Source organism: Carassius auratus, chromosome 31 (genome assembly GCF_003368295.1).
Source record: "Carassius auratus strain Wakin chromosome 31, ASM336829v1, whole genome shotgun sequence".
In the NCBI taxonomy this organism is placed as follows: Eukaryota; Metazoa; Chordata; class Actinopteri; order Cypriniformes; family Cyprinidae; genus Carassius; species Carassius auratus.
The window spans coordinates 22,052,769-22,072,260 of NC_039273.1; the positions used below are offsets into that span (position 1 = coordinate 22,052,769).

A 19,492-nucleotide genomic window follows, 5' to 3' on the forward strand; every position below is an offset into this window, starting at 1 on the left:
AACTTATGCACTGTTGATTGTATTTTATGTTGATTGTATTTTTTTATGTGTTTAATGTGTTATGGCAGAATATGTTTGCTTTTGTCGCATGTCTAATGAAAGTAATATTCAAAATACATCCATACTGAAAATAAACTTAAATTTTATAAATACATTCATTTTTTTGTATGTAAATTGTTGGCCGTTTATTTCAGTGTTTTCAGCATCCTCCCCCTTTATGTTTCTCTTTCAAGGGGATTACTTTAGACTTGTTGACAGCTTTCAAGCTTCAGGTGAACTTTAGCTTATATAACACAAAACTGGGTCTTGTTGATATACTGGTAATGATAAATAGACAAAACAAACACGCACGTGTGGTTAATGTAATACAGTCTCTATTTCCAAACTTTGGTTCGAGGTCTCGTGGAACTGCCGAATGCAAATGAAACAGACTAGAAAGTGTTCTCTAACCACTCTCTCTCTCTCTCTCTCTCTCTCTCTCTCTCTCTCTCTCTCTTTCTCTTACCTTTTTTTCTATCTCTCTAGGAAGCGAATAGTTCATTTTCATCAAGTGGGAGAGTTGCAGAGAAATATAGCGGTGTAGGAGAAAAGATGTCGAATCAGGACTCAAACTTTGGTGGATGTGAGTATCTTTTGGCTTATAATACTTCTAATACAGTAACAGTTTCGATTCAATTGAAAACACCGTAAGTTTGTTATTCACCATAAAGATGTTTATGTTGGGCTATTTAAAGACTGATTCAGGAAATTTGAAACTGTACTGTTTGCAATCTCTTCATTTTTTCACATGATTTACACGTTTGTGGAAAGTCAGTGTGTGTGTGTGTGTGTAAAGGTGACATGATTAAAGACTCCACACATTGCTGTCTAGCATGATGACAACTGTGATGACAGACTTCAGCTTTAGTGTTCGTGCATGTGTGTGTATATGTGTACTGTATGTACATGAGGTTTCTGCTGCAAACTTGTTCGTAAGGCATGCACTTGTTTCTGACTTTTTGAGTTTAATCAGATATAGTCTTAAAAGTACCCCTATTAGACCCAAACCTGACTTTACAATGCTTTAACCCGTTTTTAAATATATGCAGTGGCAATCGTATGCTAGTGGGGGGCCTGTGTAATTTAATAGGTGTGTTTTGACAGGTGAGTTGATTTGTGTATGGTCAGTGTCTGTGTGTGTCTGTCTTTGGATATCCCTCTTTCATTCTTTAAATCGGGCTATCAGCTCGTCTTTTAAATAGACAACCTTGTATACGACCAGTCCACACAAATAAACATACATTCACACATGCATATCCTCCTTCACTGGATATGTTGATGTTCATCGCTCAAGTGTGTTGCATTCTCTTGAGTGTTTGTGTCTGACATCATGTGATGCATGGCTTTAATGCCGTCCAGGAGAATTAGAGGAAATTTGATATGTCTCCTCACTTTTTTTTTCTCTTAACTTTTAGTATTTACTTTTTTAAGGGCCAAAGCTAGCTACCTAAATTTTGACATTTTATAAGAGAATATTTTTTACAACAAAAAAAGCATTCAATTTCATCTAAAGAATTATGGCTGTTAAAATGAAAGGGACATCATATCAGGGTTATGAGTTTACTGAAACAAAAAATAAGCATAAACAAAAATAAATTAATAAAATTAAACTATAAAAAACAATTATAAAAATAAAATTAAAACATAAAAATGTGTTGCTTATAATAAATATGGTTAATTTGTCACTTATGATAAGATAAACATGTAAATAAAGTAAAATATATATATATAAAAAAAAAAACCTTTCTTATTTTTATTTAGTTTAATTTGACTAAATAACTCAAACTAATAAATAAAACTGAAGTCCTGACTTATTTCTGACTCTTACGCCAACACATACAAACAAATGTAAGATCTTTCTGGAAGTGCTTTATATTAATTAGAGCTTTGTAGTAGCTGTCACCTCCTCTTTAAATGGAGAAATTTCTGTTGAAAATTGTGTTTATCCTTATTTATTCACCCTCGTATTGTTCCAGGTCTGTATGTTGTTTTTTCCATGCAACACAAAAGGAAAACATTTTGAAGAATTTTCCAGACAAGCAGTTTCCATGTCTGTTTAGTTACAAAAACATAATAGGCACCACCGAGGTAGACCATATGACTTCTGTGCTACAAGTCTTCTAAAGCTACACCATAGCTTTCTATAATGAACAGACTGGAATATAATCCATTATTTATATTATTTATTTATAAATCAGTATTTATTGAGATTAATAGTCACGTTTTAGAGCTGTTCCTCACACAAAGCTGATTACTTCAAAGACTTGGAATATAGCAAACGCAATGTATGGACTATTTTTATGATACATTTATGTATTTTTGTGTGATTTGTGGAGCTGTGGTCACTATAAACTGTCACTGTATGAAAAAGACTTACGTGGTGATTTTACCAAATATTACTCCATGAGGGTAATGACTGAATCTTCTTTTTTGGGTAACTATTCTTTTAATTATTTAAAAAGATGCTAACTTTTTTAAAATTTATTAAAGCCAAGGATGAATGACCCTAAAATCTCTCAGACAGAAGGGTGCCTCGCCCCCTCAGTGTCTGTCTGTCATTCTGTCTGTCTGTGACTTCAGGTTAAGGGCATGCTGAGCAGCTTATCTAAAAAAAGGCCTAGCAGACTGGCAGTCTTTTAAAGAGGAGGAGGGTAATGTTGGGACCTCTGAAATACAACCAGCTGTCCCTGCCTTCCATGACTCAGAGGTGAACCGGACAGTAGACTGGAGCTGGTCTCCAAACATACACTCACACTTTTACACAAGGACGCTGGGTGGGATAGGGATCTCCAGGTGGGATCTTGATTGTCCAGGTGACACTATAGCAACATTGAAGAATATAGAGGAAACTTCAGACCTCTGTAGGTGAGTGCGCTTCAATGGAAGTGGTTTCTGATGTTTCAGATGTCTGTTGTTCTTCTTTACTATATCACTGGAGAGGAAGTTTTATTTGGAAAATGCGTGGCTTATAATTTAACCAGTTTGATGAAGAATTATAGTAATCAGTGCTACTCATTAACTCATTATTTAATAATAATCTCATAAAACATTGATTCTGAGCCTTTTTTTATTAAAATTATAAAATAGGTTAACTTTATACATTTGCAGTATTAAAGTGCAAAAGGCCAGTGGTCTATGCGCACGTGTTCAGGAGTGCTCATTAAGATTGCATGAAGGGGACACATGGCATATTGTTACTTCCTAATGGAGTTAAGCAAAATGAATATTGATGAGTATTATTTATATAAACAGAAAGAGTTCTTTTGTTAAACCAAAGACTTTCAGATTTTCCAACACCAGTTGTTTACTTGGCTATTTCAGCCAGACAATAACTCTCAAGTTTTAGGTTTTAGTTATTCAAAACGTATTATGCTTTTCATTTAACAATGACAATGCGCTACAGTTGAAGTGAGTAGTAGCAGTTGGTTCCAAGAATTAAAAGTTGTATGAACGATTATAAGGACAATGTGAAGAAAACTTGAAAATGAGATGAGTCAGACAGACATGTGAACTCATCTAATGTGCATTGTGGTTGCTGTGTGGCAGTGAGTGTAATAAATGTTGGTTAGGTCCATGAGTGTCTTAGAATAGAGTCCCAAAGACCGGGCTTTCTGCATTTAGCCTGTAAGCTACTGCTGCATTCCATAGACTAGTCTAGAATATTACAGGCCTGCTGACATAATGCTTACACAGATTAATCACACATTTAGCAGATGTCTAATACTGCTAATACTGACAAAGTAAACCAAAACCAGAGCAGTAATTTATCCAAATAACAAATAAATGAAATAAAACAATCAATATACACTACTTCCTATTTTTGTTAGTCATTAGTGACATAAAACGTCAGAACTGTGGCAGATAATGTTATTAGAGAAGCAGAAATCTGAATGATAGGCAAGTGACTGGTTTAAAGATTGCTATGGTTTTGTATTTTAGCACATCACTCTTCCTGGGCACCTCATACTCTTTCTCCCTCTGAAATATGAATCTAACTGCCTTGATTTAAATAAGTCTTCTTTAATTGCTGTGGTTACTTCACGTCATGGTATTGGACAATAGTCTAGAAAGCCGCCAAACCCCTGCGGTTCTAGATACTTGGAGGTTTTCTGGAATGTTCATCATCCCTCTTGCCTGCTGATGTCTTTCTCTTCTCATCATGACAAACGAGTGTGTGATCCCTCTGTCTCCACATTCCCTTGTCTGTGTGTTTGAAAAGTGTCAGATGCCCTCAGGTATATAGTTTCTGTTCAACAGCTACTAAAGCCTGCTTATTCTGGATGTGAATCATCTCTATCCCTCTCATAGCTGGGCTAGTTTTACACTGGCATGCTCTGAATAACTGCTCTGCTAAAATTAACGGTTCAGGGAACATATCTTGGTCACATGGTGATATGGTCATGCTTTACTGATGCAAGAAAAGCAATGTGGGTGTATGACACAGTACAGAGATCTGGCTTGAAATCATCAGTGAATAGCATTGCAGTGCATCCTCCATAGGCTCTTATCTTTGTGAGTGATGGACCGAATTCAAATGTTTAATCAATGAAGAATTTTAAATGTGCAATTATTCAAAAAGCTACTGTAGCATGCGTCTGACAATAATGTTTTGCTATTTTATTTTGAATCATATAGTTTTATGTTTATTTTGTTTTCATAGTAATGTCTTTAAAGTTATTTAACAAACATTTAATACTAAAGCACTTGGAATTCATGCTACTGAAGCTCGTTTCAGCCATGTAGTAAAAATTTCTAAATTTTGAGTTTACATATATATATATATATATATATATATATATATATATATATATATATATATATATATATATATATATATATATATATATATATATATTATTTTATTTTTTTTCACCACTGAATAAAAAATAAAAAAGGCAACTGCAATTTTGCCCTCACAATTCTGAGGTTAGTTGTGAACTGTGAGATATAAACTCTGAATTGCAAGAAAAAATTCAGTTGATAGATTAAAATTAATATCTAAAATTATTTTTTTATTCCTTAGTCAAAACAAGTTTCCATAGTATTACCTAGATAATTATTATAGTATTAATCATAGTACAATAATTACATTGTCATTATAAAACAACTTTTTACATCAGCCACTTCATTTCTGGCTAATACTGATAAGCCAATAATTATTTGATAAGCCATTATAATTATACATGTTATGGCTGATAATCCGCCAGTGACCAATAAGATGATGTTAAAAAAAAGTTTTAAGCTAAATTTTTTGCTAATAATGATATGTAACAGTGTTATTAAATTCTTGACGTTATAAAAAGTGTTTTAAATGTAAATATATTATCACAATCATTTTATTATTGATAATACTAATACATTAAAAAAGAAACTCTTATATTGTTACTGACAGATATGGTAAAATTATATGTTGCATCCTCATAACGCCCATGTAATGTATGTAAATTACCTTATATGTGTTCAACCCTTACCAGAGCTGGTAGTGGTGTTGGCTTGGGTGATCCAACTTTGAAAATAGTGATTGATGAAAACGACGTGCATGCTTTATGACATCATTTGTCATCTTGTCTTTAGAGCCATCTATAGACTGGGAGACACAGAGAGAGAGTCAGCATTAGCTGTCACAATCTATCCCTGTTGTCAGTTTGACTTTGTCTGGCTAAATTTACTCTTGAAAATATGACAGATGATGTGATCTCTAATCTAACATTAATTTCCCATGAACCAATAAAGAGACCTGAGTCAGGTTGAAGAAATGCATTTATTTATGGAACAGTTTCAGGTTTAATGATGCACACCCTGCGACCTGACTGTGTCTCTGTGTGGATTTCAGCTGCGGGCAGTGCAGGTGTTTCATCGTCTAAAGAGAGACCAGCTGACGGTGAGGTTGAGACTGTGCCTCTCAAGCAGAGACTGGCCTTATACCAAGCTGCCACTACCAAGGAAGAGAGAAGCCCATCTGTGGTATTTACCAGCACGGACATGCATGAACATACGCTAGCCCACACTATCATATTACCTGTAGTGAAGCAAAAAGAGGCACATATTTCTTACTTCTTGTCTAAGGCCTTCCACCTCCTATTTAATATTTGCTAAATTAAAAAAAAAAACATTTCAGCCCATATAAGCATGCAGTACTTAATGACTGTGTAATGCATAATAGATGCTTAAATTACACATTAAATCGATTTGCACTTTAGTGATCCCATGTGGACATTTTGGGTGCATTAAATAATTTGAGATGGCAGTTACTGAATGAGGATTACACAGTGTTCTAAACAATTTGTGCTTGTATATCAACAAGTTACAACCATGGAAGTACATTTTGTCGGATGCTTAGTTTTTATAGGGCTTTTTCATTGTTAATGATATACATTGATATAAGTTTTAGAAATATTATTGTGTGTTGTTGTCATTTTCATTATATTTTTGTTGTTTTGTAATGTCAAAATATTGCCTTGGCAACTGAAATAAGTTGAAGTTGTTTTATATTTCTGGTTATAGTAATGATAATCATCCTTCCGTAATGACGCCAATTTGTAGACTTGAAGGTTCTCAGACTTGCATATTTTTTTATTTTCTATTGGGAAATTTAGAATATTAATACTAAAGGATTAAAAATAATGAATACTGATATGACTTATCAAAAGATACTGTGTATTTGGTTCTGAGTAAAAGAGCAAATCAAAGACTTTGTTTGGTTTTTTTAACCGTGTAGTGCCCCCTAGAGGAGAATCCCATGTCTCATGTATACCGTATGTATATTTATGAATGTGCATTACCATTTTATTTTGTATTTTAAGGTCATGGACAGCTCTGAGCCGTGCTCTCTGCCAGGGGGACTGGCCAGTGTCAAGAAACAGTTTGAAAGCCAAGAGTTCAGTTCCTCTTCTGCATCCCAAAGCACTGTTACACAATACCACCAACAACAGAGACAGGTACTGCAGCTGAATACAAAAGCGACCCACAATACTAACTCGATTCCACAAAAACTTAATACAGTACAGTTTGCAATGCTGCGGAATCCACTATTTGTTAATGCAATAAACATGACAAACTATCATACCACAAGGCACTGAGCAGTGCTACACTTTGAATTATATCATACTAACATACTACTGTAAGTTGCATATTGTGTATGTTTGTCTGACAACAGGTGTTCTCTGTCTTGATAGCAGGTAGTGAGTTCATCAGAGGTGACGGTACGAAGCAGTGTTAAAGAAAGCAGTACCTCAAATGCCCAGGTATACCCACATAAGATCTGCGATGCCCAGTAAAAAAATCTGTCGTAATTTACTCAATAAAGATTACTAAAACCTATTTTGTTGGAAGACATTCTTTTTTATAAAGTGTTATTTCATGTTAGGTTTTCCTGGACCAGAATGTTCATCAGAGTGTTGCCTCAAGTTTTGGGGATCATTATGATGAGAAAGGTACTGGTCAAAAGCAGCTTTCTTTTTTTTCTTTTTTTTTTTTATAACAAATTACCTCATAATTTATTTTTGTTCTCACTTTCATTCCATATTTTTACCTGTTAAAGTGCTGGTAATTGGAGAACAGAATTTGCCAAAAATTTCTACTCAAGTCCTGAAACAGCAGCATGAAAAAAGTATTGAGGAGGCCACTCCACCCAAACATATCAAGGTAAAAAATGATGTATACTGACCAAGACAGTAATATGTTTTATCTGCAGTTTAAAAAAAAGATTCAAATTTAATCAATTTAATTATAAAAATGAAAAACAGATCAACAATTTCATTATAGAATACGGCATGCAAAATATTTGCCAAAATTTAAAATGAAACGATTTAATTTTCATATAATTTTTTTTTTACTGTGACAATGCATCATCCATGGGAAATTGAAAAATAAAATGCAGTTGGTTATTTGATATTTCATTTTAACTGCAATCTCGAGGCAAGACTTCCAATATTAAAATGAAAAGTTTAACGTGAAAGAAAAAAAATGCAAATACAGTTTTTACAAAACTTTTTATTAATGCACACTCAATAATAGTGAAAAAGTTCAAATTAAAATATAAAGTTTGGTAAATAACTTTGAGGTGAAAATTGCTTTTATACCAATTTCCATGCTAGCAGGGATGTCTATGAAAACCAGGAAATTTGGCTGGAATTTTGTCTTGCCCCGAGATTGCAGTGAAAATTAAATATCAAATCACTAACTGCATTTTTCTTTTCCAATTTGACATGCACAATGCATTGTCAAAGAGAAAATAAAATCATTCCATTTTTAATTTTGACATATTTTGCGTGCCGTTTTCTATAATTAAATTTGTATCTGTTTTTCATTTTTATAATTGAATTGATTTATTTAAAATTACCTACCATCCATATCTAGGTGCTCAACTATGAAATTTAATATAAGAAATATATCTCATAATATATATCATAAAGTGAAAAATTAAGCTAAAAATTATGTAAAAAGCATGTAAAAAATGCACAAGACATAATGCAAGATATGAAACAAATGTTTAAAACGTTATTTTCAGAATCATGTTAAACAATAAATAATTTGAGATGTGGTGGAAATGACACAAATAAATAACAGAACTCTTCTGCGATGCATATCTCCACTGTTCGCACATGAATAAAAAATAAATTTGAATAAGAGTGTAAAAAATGTTTTTTAAGTCCACAGGGCCAAAAGTGCCCATATTTGAAGAAACACCAAAATGTAACCTGTATAAAACACCTGTATGTAATTGAGCATAAATCAACTTTTCTACACTGATTATCCCATTCAAGCATATTTCTTTCTATCAATCATTTTCCCTGCTTATACATAAAAATAAAAGTACAATATATTTTATGCACAAGATGATGTATTGATAAAAGATTATGCTTGTTTTTTCATCTATACCAACAAAGATTGATCTTGATTACAACCAGTTTCCTTGGGCCCCAGTAAATGTTTCTTCAAAGACTACTGCCACAGGTAGCTATGAGACCACGTCCGTCACTAAAACAATGCAAGAGGCCTCTACCTCCTCTGTGGCTTCCTCACAATATGAGGCCGTGGAGCATTTCTCAACACCAGTATCTGGCACACATCAGTTTCAAATTAATTCCCAAGTCCCAGAACGTTGTCCTTCCCCGAAGCCAACAGATGCACCTACTTCAGCCAAATATGCTGTCAATAAAGAGCAGTACTCAAAGCAGAGGAACCTCTATGAACTTAAGCGTCTCTACAAGCACATTCACCCGGAAGTGCGTAAAAACCTGGAGTGTGACTTCTTAACTGAAGTAACCGACACCGAGCAAACTTATGTGGACAGTGATGAGGAGGTGAGCAGAGACATTCAGCAAGCACGCTATGTTTTTGAAAACAGTGGAAGTACCAGTCCTGGCAAGTGCATAAGTCCGGAGAGAGAGTATTTGGAGTGGGATGAGATCCTGAGAGGCGAGGTGCAGTCAATGCGCTGGATGTTTGAGAACAAGCCCCTAGATTCCATTAAAGATGGCACACCAGATGAGGATGAGGGAAAGAACATAGCCCAACAAGAAATCATCGCTGGAAAAGATGTGAAGTACACTGCATGGGTGTTTGAAACACAGCCCATGGATGCTCTAGGTACAGAAAAAACGGACTCAGCAGAGCACAGTGGAAAACGAGATCTAGCCAGGGGAGATGTCCAGACTGCAACATGGCTGTTTGAGACACAACCGCTGGACTCACTCAACAGAATTTACCAAGAGGATGAGCAAGAGACACAGGTGATGTATACTAAAGACATTGCTGGGGGTGATGTGAAAACTGCTAGGTACTTGTTTGAAACACAGCACCTGGACACACTTGGACACACTGAGACTATCGATGAAAGTCACTTCCTGCAGCTGAAATCAGAGCTAGAAGAAGTCAAGGGTGAAGTTAAGAAAACAACCAAGATGTTCGAAACACAACCCATGTGTGTCATCCGCGGTGACTCTGGAGAGATGCTGGAGATTACCAAGGTGCGACGCGAAGAAACCGAGAAAGGTGATGTCAGGACATCACGATGGCTCTTTGAAACTCAGCCTCTGGACCTGATCAGCAAGGATCCAAGCAAAGTAAAATTAATCTGTGGAGTCTCCATGGAGGAAAATTACCAGGGTGAGGTGAACAGAGGAAGATGGCTGTTTGAGACAAAGACACTCGATCAAATCAAAGAGGAAGAATGGGATAGCACAAAGATTCAGAAGGAGGAGATCTTAGGTGCCGATGTGAGGAGACACTGCAAGATCTTTGAAACACAGCCAATGGATAACCTTAAAGATAATACCAATGCAAGACCAACGGAGCCAGAAGACATTATAGGTGGTGATGTTACTTCTGCTAGGCATTTGTTTGAAACAGTGCCCATGGAGAATCTGAAAGAGTTTCCAGAAGTTGGCAAGCTACAAAAGGTGCTAGCATCAGAAGAAGAGAAAGGCGATGTGAGACACCAGAGGTGGTTGTTTGAAAGCAAACCTCTTGAGCAGATCAGAGAGGAGAAGAAAGAGATCACACGCACTATTAATTTAGAGGACCTTGAAAAGGGTGATGTCACAAATTACAAGGAAATATTTGAGACCATGGACCTGAGCAAATGTACAGATGCACAAAAAATACAAGTGGAGGGTGTCACCAGTGGCTCAGTAAAAACAAATAAAGTATTATTTGAGTCAACACCCTTGTATGCTGTACAAGACAGCTCAGGACACTACCATGAAGTTAAAACCGTGCGCAGAGAGGAAGTTGTAAAAGGAGATGTGAGAAGCTGCAAGTGGATGTTTGAAACTTGTCCCATTGATCAGTTTGATGAGAGCATCACTAAGTTCCAGATAATCAAAGGAATATCTAAAGAAGAAATCCAATCAGGTGATGTCAAAACTGCTAAATGGCTTTTTGAAACTCAGCCTCTTGACGGCATTAAATACTTCAACTTAGAAGAAGAGGACAACAAGAAAAATGAGAGCATTGAGATCCAAAGAGGTGATGTTAAAACATGCAGATGGTTGTTTGAAACCCAGCCAATGGATGTCTTGTATGAGAAAGTAGAGACAAAGACTGAGGACACCACTGACATCCAGAAAGGAGATGTTAAAACCTGTACATGGCTTTTTGAGACTCAGACTCTTGACAGCATCAAGGATGAGTCCGAGACAATCCTGAAAACTTGCACAGTAAAGCAAAATGATGTAAAAGGTAAAGATGTACGTCTAGTGCGTTTCCTATTTGAGACTGAAAACCTAGAAAACATCACTGACGACAAGGATCACGGTAGCTTTAAGCGAGTCACTGAGATTGACATTCACTCTGGAGATGTATCACGAATGAAGTACATCTTTGAGAATCAGTCATCTGATATCATGACTTCTACATCTGAGGAGACCATGCAGAAACTTAAATGCTGTCAAGCAGAGGAAATTCAGAAAGGAAATGTGGTGAACTGTACCTGGATGTTTGAAAACCAACCAATTGATTCCATCAGGGAAAATTCTGAAGAATTGAAGGAGACACGCACAGTAACAGATATTCAGGGAGGTAATGTTGATAAAGGTCGTTTCATTTTTGAGACATACTCATTAGATACGATTCAGGAGGAGGCATCTGATACTGAGATCAGCAAACTTCAAAGCATCATACACAAGGAGATTGAGAAAGGGGATGTAAAAAACTACACCATGATGTTTGAGACCCAACCACTGTATGCTATCAGGGACAAAGAAGGACACTATCATGAGGTTACTACAGTCACAAAAGAAGAGATTCTGCGAGGAGATGTGGTTGGGGCAAGATGGTTGTTTGAGACAAAGCCCCTTGACTCAATAAGAGACACAGAAGAGGTGTATGTCATCAAAGCTGTTACAGAAGAAGACATCCAAAAAGGAGATGTCAGCACGGCCAGGTGGAGGTTTGAAACTCAGCCTCTAGATGAGATTGCAGAGGATATGAAAGTTGCTGTTAAAACAGTAGCTGACATCCAAGGGGGGGATGTGAAAACAAACAAACAGCATTTTGAAATGGATGACCTATCAAAGAAATATGTGAAAACCGTTAGTGTCAGTGAGATTCAAAGAGGTAACGTGAGGAGCTCCACATGGATGTTTGAAACACGTACTATTGACAAGATCCGTGGTGAAGGTTCGGAGTATGATGAGATGGAAAAGGTGACACGCGAAGAAGTGGTAAAAGGTGATGTTAAGCAGTCCGTGTGGCTCTTTGAAAAGGAACCACTTGATCGCATTAAGGAAGTTGATGAAACAGATACTGTAATTTCTCATGAAGAAATTCCAAAAGCCGATGTTAAAACAACGACATGGTTGTTTGAAACCACCCCCCTAACCGATTTCAATGAGAGCAGTGTGGAGAGAAAAGAGATTGTTGGTAAGAGCATCAAGGCAACCCTAGAAGAGCTGTATACTCAGAAAATGGTTGAATCACAAGGTATTCTAATTGAGGCAGATGAGATTGGAGATGTCAGAATGGCTAAATACAAACTTCTAAACCAGGACACTCCAGAGATCCAGAGAGAAGAGGTAATACATGGAGACCTGAACAACATTATGATGAACCTTCTTAACAGACGTGAGACAAAAGAGAGGGCAATCACCATAGACAGGGAGGAAAGAGGAAATATAAACTCAACTGTCCAACAGCTCTTTAATCAGAATAAGAGTGATAATGTTGAGAAAGAGCAAATTATCAGAGGAGATATCCAAGAGGCAATTAATAACTTGCTGAAGCAAGAAGGATCTTCCAAACGTGGAATTCTGATTCAAGAAGATGAGAAAGGAGATGTGAAAATGACCATATACTCACTCCTCAATAAAGAAAGTGAGAGCAATGTTGAGAAAGAGGATATAGTTAGAGGAAATATTCGTGGAACACTACATCGGCTACTGGGTAGTGCTGATGCAAAGGACTTGTCATCTAAGATAACTGTTGGAGAAGCAGAGAGAGGAAATGTCAGTTTTTATTCTACGTGTATTGAGTCTGGGGCAATGGACTACCTCAGGCAACTTCAGGTGGAGACTGATGAAATTGTTGACGAAATAGTGAAAGAAAAGATTATTGGAGGTGATGTAGAACAAACTAAACAGATTTTAAGAAACAGCCAGCAAACTATAGGACGAACTGTTACTGAAGATGACATTGTACCTGGTGATGTAAATAACACAGTACAGGTGTTTATGATGGAACCTGTATTATCCCTACATAATATGCAGAAAGTTGAAATAGTAAAGGGAGACTTGAGAGCAGCTCTTGACTCTCTCGCACAAGCTGTAAACCAAAGTGTTGTCATAGAAAAAGAAGAGATAGTCAAAGGAGATATCTGCACAACACTTAGGTCCCTTGAGGAGGCTCAAAACCAACTGAAAGAAATAGACAAGCCTGAAATTGTCCCTGGAAACATCAAGGGTGCATTAGAATCTCTTGAAAAATCATCATCTGCAAAGACTGAGGTAATAATTGAAGATGTGGTCCCAGGGGATATTAGAGGTACCTTGAAATCCCTGGAGGAGGCAAAGCAGGTGGTGAAAGAGGTTGAGAAAGAGGAGATTGTTAAAGGTGACATTCAGACTGCTCTCCTTAGTCTTCAAGAGGCTTCAACTGAAAAGAGGGTGTTCCAGCACCAAGTAAGTGAACAGGGTGATGTGAAAGGTACAATTCAGCTTTTCATGGAGCCAACCTCATCCCCACATATGCAGAGGAGGCCAAGCACAGAGGGCAACATAAAATCCTCTATCAAATCACTTTATGAGCAGGAGCACGGGCAAATTGAGAAAGAAGAGGTGATTAAGGGAGATGTTCAGGGCACAATTAAATCCCTGATGAACAAGAAGGAGCAATCAAGACACAAATCAAAAATGAATCCTCACAAGAAAGCTAAAGCTCTCATTAAGAATCCAGTTCCCCCTCAGCAAGCAGCCCGTGAATGCCCAGCTGGAGCTAAAACTGAGGAAAAGCCAACAAATCCACCTCCAGTGAGAAACATGCAGCAGGGCAGCACACAAATAACATCTGATCAGATCAAATCTTCAGAAACTCAGACTTCTTCTGAGGAACATCATTCTACTACTAAACAAATGACAACAGCTGTTCGTTCACAAGAGTCCTCTCAAAGCTCTCAAAAGATAAATGTCAAGGAACAACATATCAAACAAAAACAGAACACACCTAGTACAGTGCTAATAAAGAAAAAGAATGTTGGAGGTCAAACTAGTGTGAAGAAATCTGAAATTGACGCTGTGTGTTCAGCAACAAGTGCATCAATGGAGGCATCACAAACTAATATTAGCATGAAGCAAACTGAGGAGACAAAGTCAGCCACACAGGTTCAGATGACTGTGACAACAGAACAAACCACTGTAATCCAGAACCAGAACATCAAAAATGTTAAATCAGAAAAAAATGTTAAGAGCCTGAACCGCAATCTCAATCCCAAAGGAATGATAAAAAAAGTGAAACCACAGCCAGAGATTCACTTTCCACCACCTCCAAGTTCTCCTCCACCCCCCTCTGAATCAGAGCTCTCTCTGCCGCCTCCTCCCTCACCTGTGGCAGAAAGTGATGTCCAGCCAGCCCTTTTACCACACCCTCCTCTGGTCATGAGACAGGACAGTGACCTTCCTCCTCCACCACCTCCACCCCCTTTAATGGAGTCAGACACAGAATTCTTTCCACCACCTCCTCCACCCCAAGACTTCCTCCCTCCACCTCCATCTCAACAGGAACTCAGCTCTGTTGCCCAACCTGAAAAGCCAAAAGGCCGAACTTTATTTAAGGTGCCCAAACCTGAGCCTCCAAAGCAACCACAGCCCAAAACATTTAAATGGCAGAAAAAACAAACGGCACCTATTCCACCAACTCCACCTCCCCCATCAATTGCAAAGCAAAGTGAAACTATTGCATCAAACATAACCACGGTTACAGATATAGAAGAGAACATCAACAAGCAAAAGGGATTGGTTCAAACGATTGAACCTCCAGCTCCAAATATTACCAAAATGTCATCAGCAATGCCTGTGCTACAACCAGCAACTGAGGAACCACCACGCCCTAAAAAGGTAGTTGTTCCCACAATGAAACTTCCACCTCCCCCTGAACTTTCTGCTCAAAAACCAAGACCCGCAAGTAAATTCAAAACACCACTCATGCTTGCAGAGGAGAGATATCGCAAACAAAGAGAGGAGGCTGAAGAGAACAAGGAAGAAACTACTCCAACCTCACCCCCATCTACTAAACCATTTAATGTCAGTGAAATGAAGGTTGAAGCAGAGTTGAGCACACAGAAAGCTGAACAGCCTCAAATTACTGTTAAGACACAGCAAGAAATATCTAAAGAACCAGAGGCTAAAGAGAAGCCAGCCATGATTCCAAAAGAAACAGCAGAAAAACGTGCCCCTCCAAAAAGTCCACAGACTCCACCAAAGCAAAAGCCAGCTGCAAATTTGCAGATAAGTAAACCATCATTTCAAAAAGTTGGTAAGAAAACAACCACAGAATTATCTAGCAGTGTATTAGATAAAAAGCAAGCATCTACCACTGCTGCCTTAGAAATTAAAAGCCATCCAGCCCATGCAGTTCATCCACTCTCTGTTGCAGAGCAAGTTGAGAAAACAAAAGCTCAATCTGTAAAACAAGAGAGCCTCCAGGCCACACAAAATACTCAAAATCAGATAACTGCATCTGCTAAAGCAGAAGAGATCAAGATCATAGAGACTTGTGTGACTCAAGAAGTCAAGAAGGTTCCTTCACAGACCACAAAGATCCCAAAAGTGACCCCTAGCTTTAAGGTGAAAACATTTAAGGTGCCTAAGGTAGAGAAGCCAGAGAACCAAGAAGAGGGAAAGGACAAACAAACAACCAGCACTGAGCAAGCAGTCACAGAAACAGGAAAAAAATATGTATCTCAAATATGCATGGGTCAGGAGGGCATCCAAAAATCCACCAGTGCTGAAGTGAAAGTTGAGAAAAAGGAGGAAATGAGACAAACCAAGCAAGACATCAAAATGGAGGTTCAGTTAAAGAAGCAAAGAGAAACATCAGTTAAGCAGCCGCCACCTGTGGCACCAAGACCATCAGTTGAGATACATCAAATACAACCAGCAATATCAACAGAGGTACATAAAGGACAAGGGCAGACATCTGTCATTCAGTCCCATCAAGCAGTGAGAGAGGAACATGTCCAGATTCATGAAGAGAAGATGGTCATTCAGAGCACAGTTCAACAACAGAGCACTCAACAAAAAAGTAAATTCCAGATCAAGAAGCAGGTAAAGCCTCCACTGCGGCCTCCAAGCAGAGAGGAGGCCATAAAACAGTCAATGCAGAAAGAGGAGCAGAACAAAACAGTGATTACAAAAGCAGCAGAATCTGAAAAGAGTGCACCAATGACAACTGAAAGTTATGCACAAAAATGTGAAGAGCTTCAAAAATTGTTGAGTTATATTAAGGAGTGCGAAGGAGCTCCTGCAAAACTGAATCCAAAGTCATTACAGACAATGCTGAGTGTCATTCCTGATTGGCTAGTTGGTTCTGAAGAGAAGGCTGATTTAAGTCGTACTCAGAACAACAAGCAAAAAATGAGAGAGGTCATAATCTATGTGCAGAACCTTGCCCTGGCTAAACTAAATTTTTTAGAGGGAAATTTGTCTGTTTCAGAGATGGCAAAAAGTGAGTCATCACAGGAGAAAAAAATAGTAGGTGGAGCCACACAGAAAATATCTAAGATTACTATTGGCTCAGCAAAAATAGAGACTCGAAAGAAAGTAGTGGAGGAGAAGAAGACAGAGTGCCAGAGTGAATCAAAGATATCAGAGCTTAAAATGCCACCTGAGCTAAGAATGCGGACACCGTCCCCTACATTCATCTGTATTGAGTCCGCCAAGAGGACAGACTCTCCCTTGAGAGTGACACCATCACCCCCTCCCTCTTACAGGTCGGGCACCACACCAACACCTCCATCTCGCTGGTCTGAAACACCAACACGTCCGAACCAATCCACACCTTCCCCTACAATGAGTCGCTCTGAGAAGCTAGCTAAACTAAGAGATACCACAGCCAAATTATCACAAGGCATGACTCCACCACCCATGCCTTTACCAGAGTACATGATAAAGGCCCAAACAGATTTGGAAGGGTCTCGCTCATCCAGCTGTTCAGAGATTACGGTTGAGACTCATAAAATGGAATCATCCCTGATAGATGTCACAGATGTCCATGGAGACTCCACGATGACTGTAAAAGACAAGCGTGAGTTCTTTGAAGAGGCTCAGAAAGCAGAGGTCAGTCGTACATATGTACGCAAAGATCCTATTGACATCCCAGACCGTCTTGAACCAGACACAGAAGGTAATGAGCCAGAGATCCCAAAAACGACTGATTCCCATGAGAAAATGTTAGAGGACTTGCCCAGGGTTGACCTGTCAAGGCTTGTTAACAAATTTGAGACACCCCAGACTAAAGTTTATGTTCGGAAGGAGCCTGTTGTGATTACTGAAAGACTTGGAAGTGACACAGAAGATGTTGAACCTGAGAAGAAGACATATTTGGTGGAGGACATACCCAGTTTTGATGTTAAAGCCCTCAAAACTGTCTTTGAAATGGGTGAGCAAGCCCATCAGTACCTAAGGGAAGAGAGAAAGAATCTTGAGAAACAAGAGGAAGCACCTGAAGGATTCTCTCAAACTAAATCTGTGAAAGAACACTTCTCCACTGTAGATGAGTTTGGAAACACTGTAATAGGTTCAAAGTCTGAAACAACCTCCCAGTCTCGGAGTGTGACAACCCGTGGTGATCCACCAACTTATGCAGATGTAGTAAGAGGGAATGTTCCTGTCCTGGATGTTCCACCGGAGGCCTCAGCAGAGGAGTTACTAAAGAACTTCCAGCAGACATGGGCAGAGAGTGAAAATGTCTTCAAAAATCTGGGCTTCACTGTGTCTGAGCAGCACAGATCACAGACTGTTTCCCACCAGCACCAGACTGTTGTCACCGGTAAAACTATCTGATGAGCATGGAAAGGTTAACAAGAGTGCAGAGTGATGACTAAAACAGTGATGGTGTGTTTGCATTTGACAAATAGTGATGCTTTAGGAATTCCTTCTGTCTGTATTTTTATTTTGATCGTTTTGTGTTCATAATTGATTGCTGCTAAACCAGATATCACAGTCAAAGTGAATATTGATATTATTTTGTGATTATTGACTGAATATTTGACATAATGGCATTTATATGTAATGAGACTGTGCTGAGGTCCAGATTTTGCATTTGTATTGCACCTCCCTAAATGCATGTGGTGCTTAAATGTTTTAATTCTAACAACTGCAGTATACTAACAAATTTTAAAAACTCCAATCTCTGCTCATAAAAGTATAATGGAACTGTCTGGTGCCTGTCCATGAGGGTCTGTGCTGACTGATTTAAAAGCATTTTCTGATGCTAGTCTCTTTCTCTGACAGAAAATACGGGTGCCAGAGTCCGAACTGTGTCGGGTATGTCGGAAGAGGGTGTATCCCATGGAGTCGCTCATAGCAGACAAGCAAAACTTCCATAAAAGCTGTTTTAGATGTGCCCACTGCAGCAACCAGCTAAGGTAAGTGCTTCTTTTTACACTAATCCAAGATGTTTTCAACATTTTAATGTGTAAATGCAAGGAACAAGAAGGAAAAAAGTTGATATGCAACATGATTCCATGCAGGTTCAGAAGCTTATTTGATTGGGGAGTTATGAGTATGTGAGCTGTTTTTGCTGTAATGACAGAATACACTACAGAACAATCTAGTTTTTATCAGATTCAAAACTGATATTTGTGCATGACTGATTTCTCACACTTGTGTGTATCTCTGCTTCAGTCTTGGAAATTATGCTTCTCTCCATGGACGAATGTACTGCAAGCCACACTACAAACAACTTTTCAAGTCTAAAGGCAACTATGATGAAGGATTTGGAGAAAGGCCCCACAAAGAACTTTGGAGTACAAAGAATCTGAACAACTCGTCAGAGACAACTTACACAAAAAACAACCCTCTTGTTGATTTTAATGTCAAAGTAACTCAGAGCCCACAAGAAAATTACCCCAAGACCATAGAGAGGATGATTCAAGGAAAGATGAATGATGAAATTAAGAAGCCAGCAAATAAAATGGCAGTGGTATGGCCACCCCTCAGCGATTCTCCAAAAAAGTTGTTTAATTTGGAGGATGAAATAAAGGTAGTCAAACCTGCCTGGCCCCCTCAAGTTGAATCAGAACTCTCGGGTAAAGAAAATAATGAACCAGCGGTAAATAAGAGGCAAACTGCAATTACAAGTGGAAACTCAGCAGAAAACGTCCCCATAGAAAATGGTGGAGGGCTTATGTCACCCATAAATATGCCAGAAAAATCATCTACAGATGCTAAAATAACTCAAGAGACAGAGCAACCAGCACCAGAACCTGAAACAGCTGAGGAGGGACAGGACGCCAGTG

The 19,492-nt window shown here is 38.2% G+C and overlaps 1 protein-coding gene across 3 annotated transcripts in view; it reads left to right on the forward strand.

The window, feature by feature from the left end:
• Nucleotides 1-19,159, forward strand: part of xirp2a (xin actin binding repeat containing 2a) — a 48,827-nt gene extending 29,668 nt beyond the window's left edge. Inside the window, exons 2-10 of one of the 3 annotated variants that reach the window (XM_026214235.1) lie at nt 526-622; nt 5,873-6,003; nt 6,843-6,977; nt 7,218-7,283; nt 7,406-7,472; nt 7,580-7,683; nt 8,928-18,021; nt 18,486-18,619; nt 18,879-19,159. In XM_026214235.1, the coding sequence (XP_026070020.1) occupies nt 526-622; nt 5,873-6,003; nt 6,843-6,977; nt 7,218-7,283; nt 7,406-7,472; nt 7,580-7,683; nt 8,928-18,021; nt 18,486-18,580 (9,789 nt within the window). In that variant the 3' untranslated portion in view covers nt 18,581-18,619; nt 18,879-19,159. Of the gene's footprint in view, nt 1-525; nt 623-2,751; nt 2,905-5,872; nt 6,004-6,842; nt 6,978-7,214; nt 7,284-7,405; nt 7,473-7,579; nt 7,684-8,927; nt 18,022-18,485; nt 18,620-18,878 lie in introns of those variants that run through there. The other 2 variants (XM_026214234.1, XM_026214236.1) reach the window with 2 other exon arrangements.
• The last annotated feature ends 333 nt before the right edge of the window (nt 19,160-19,492 follow it).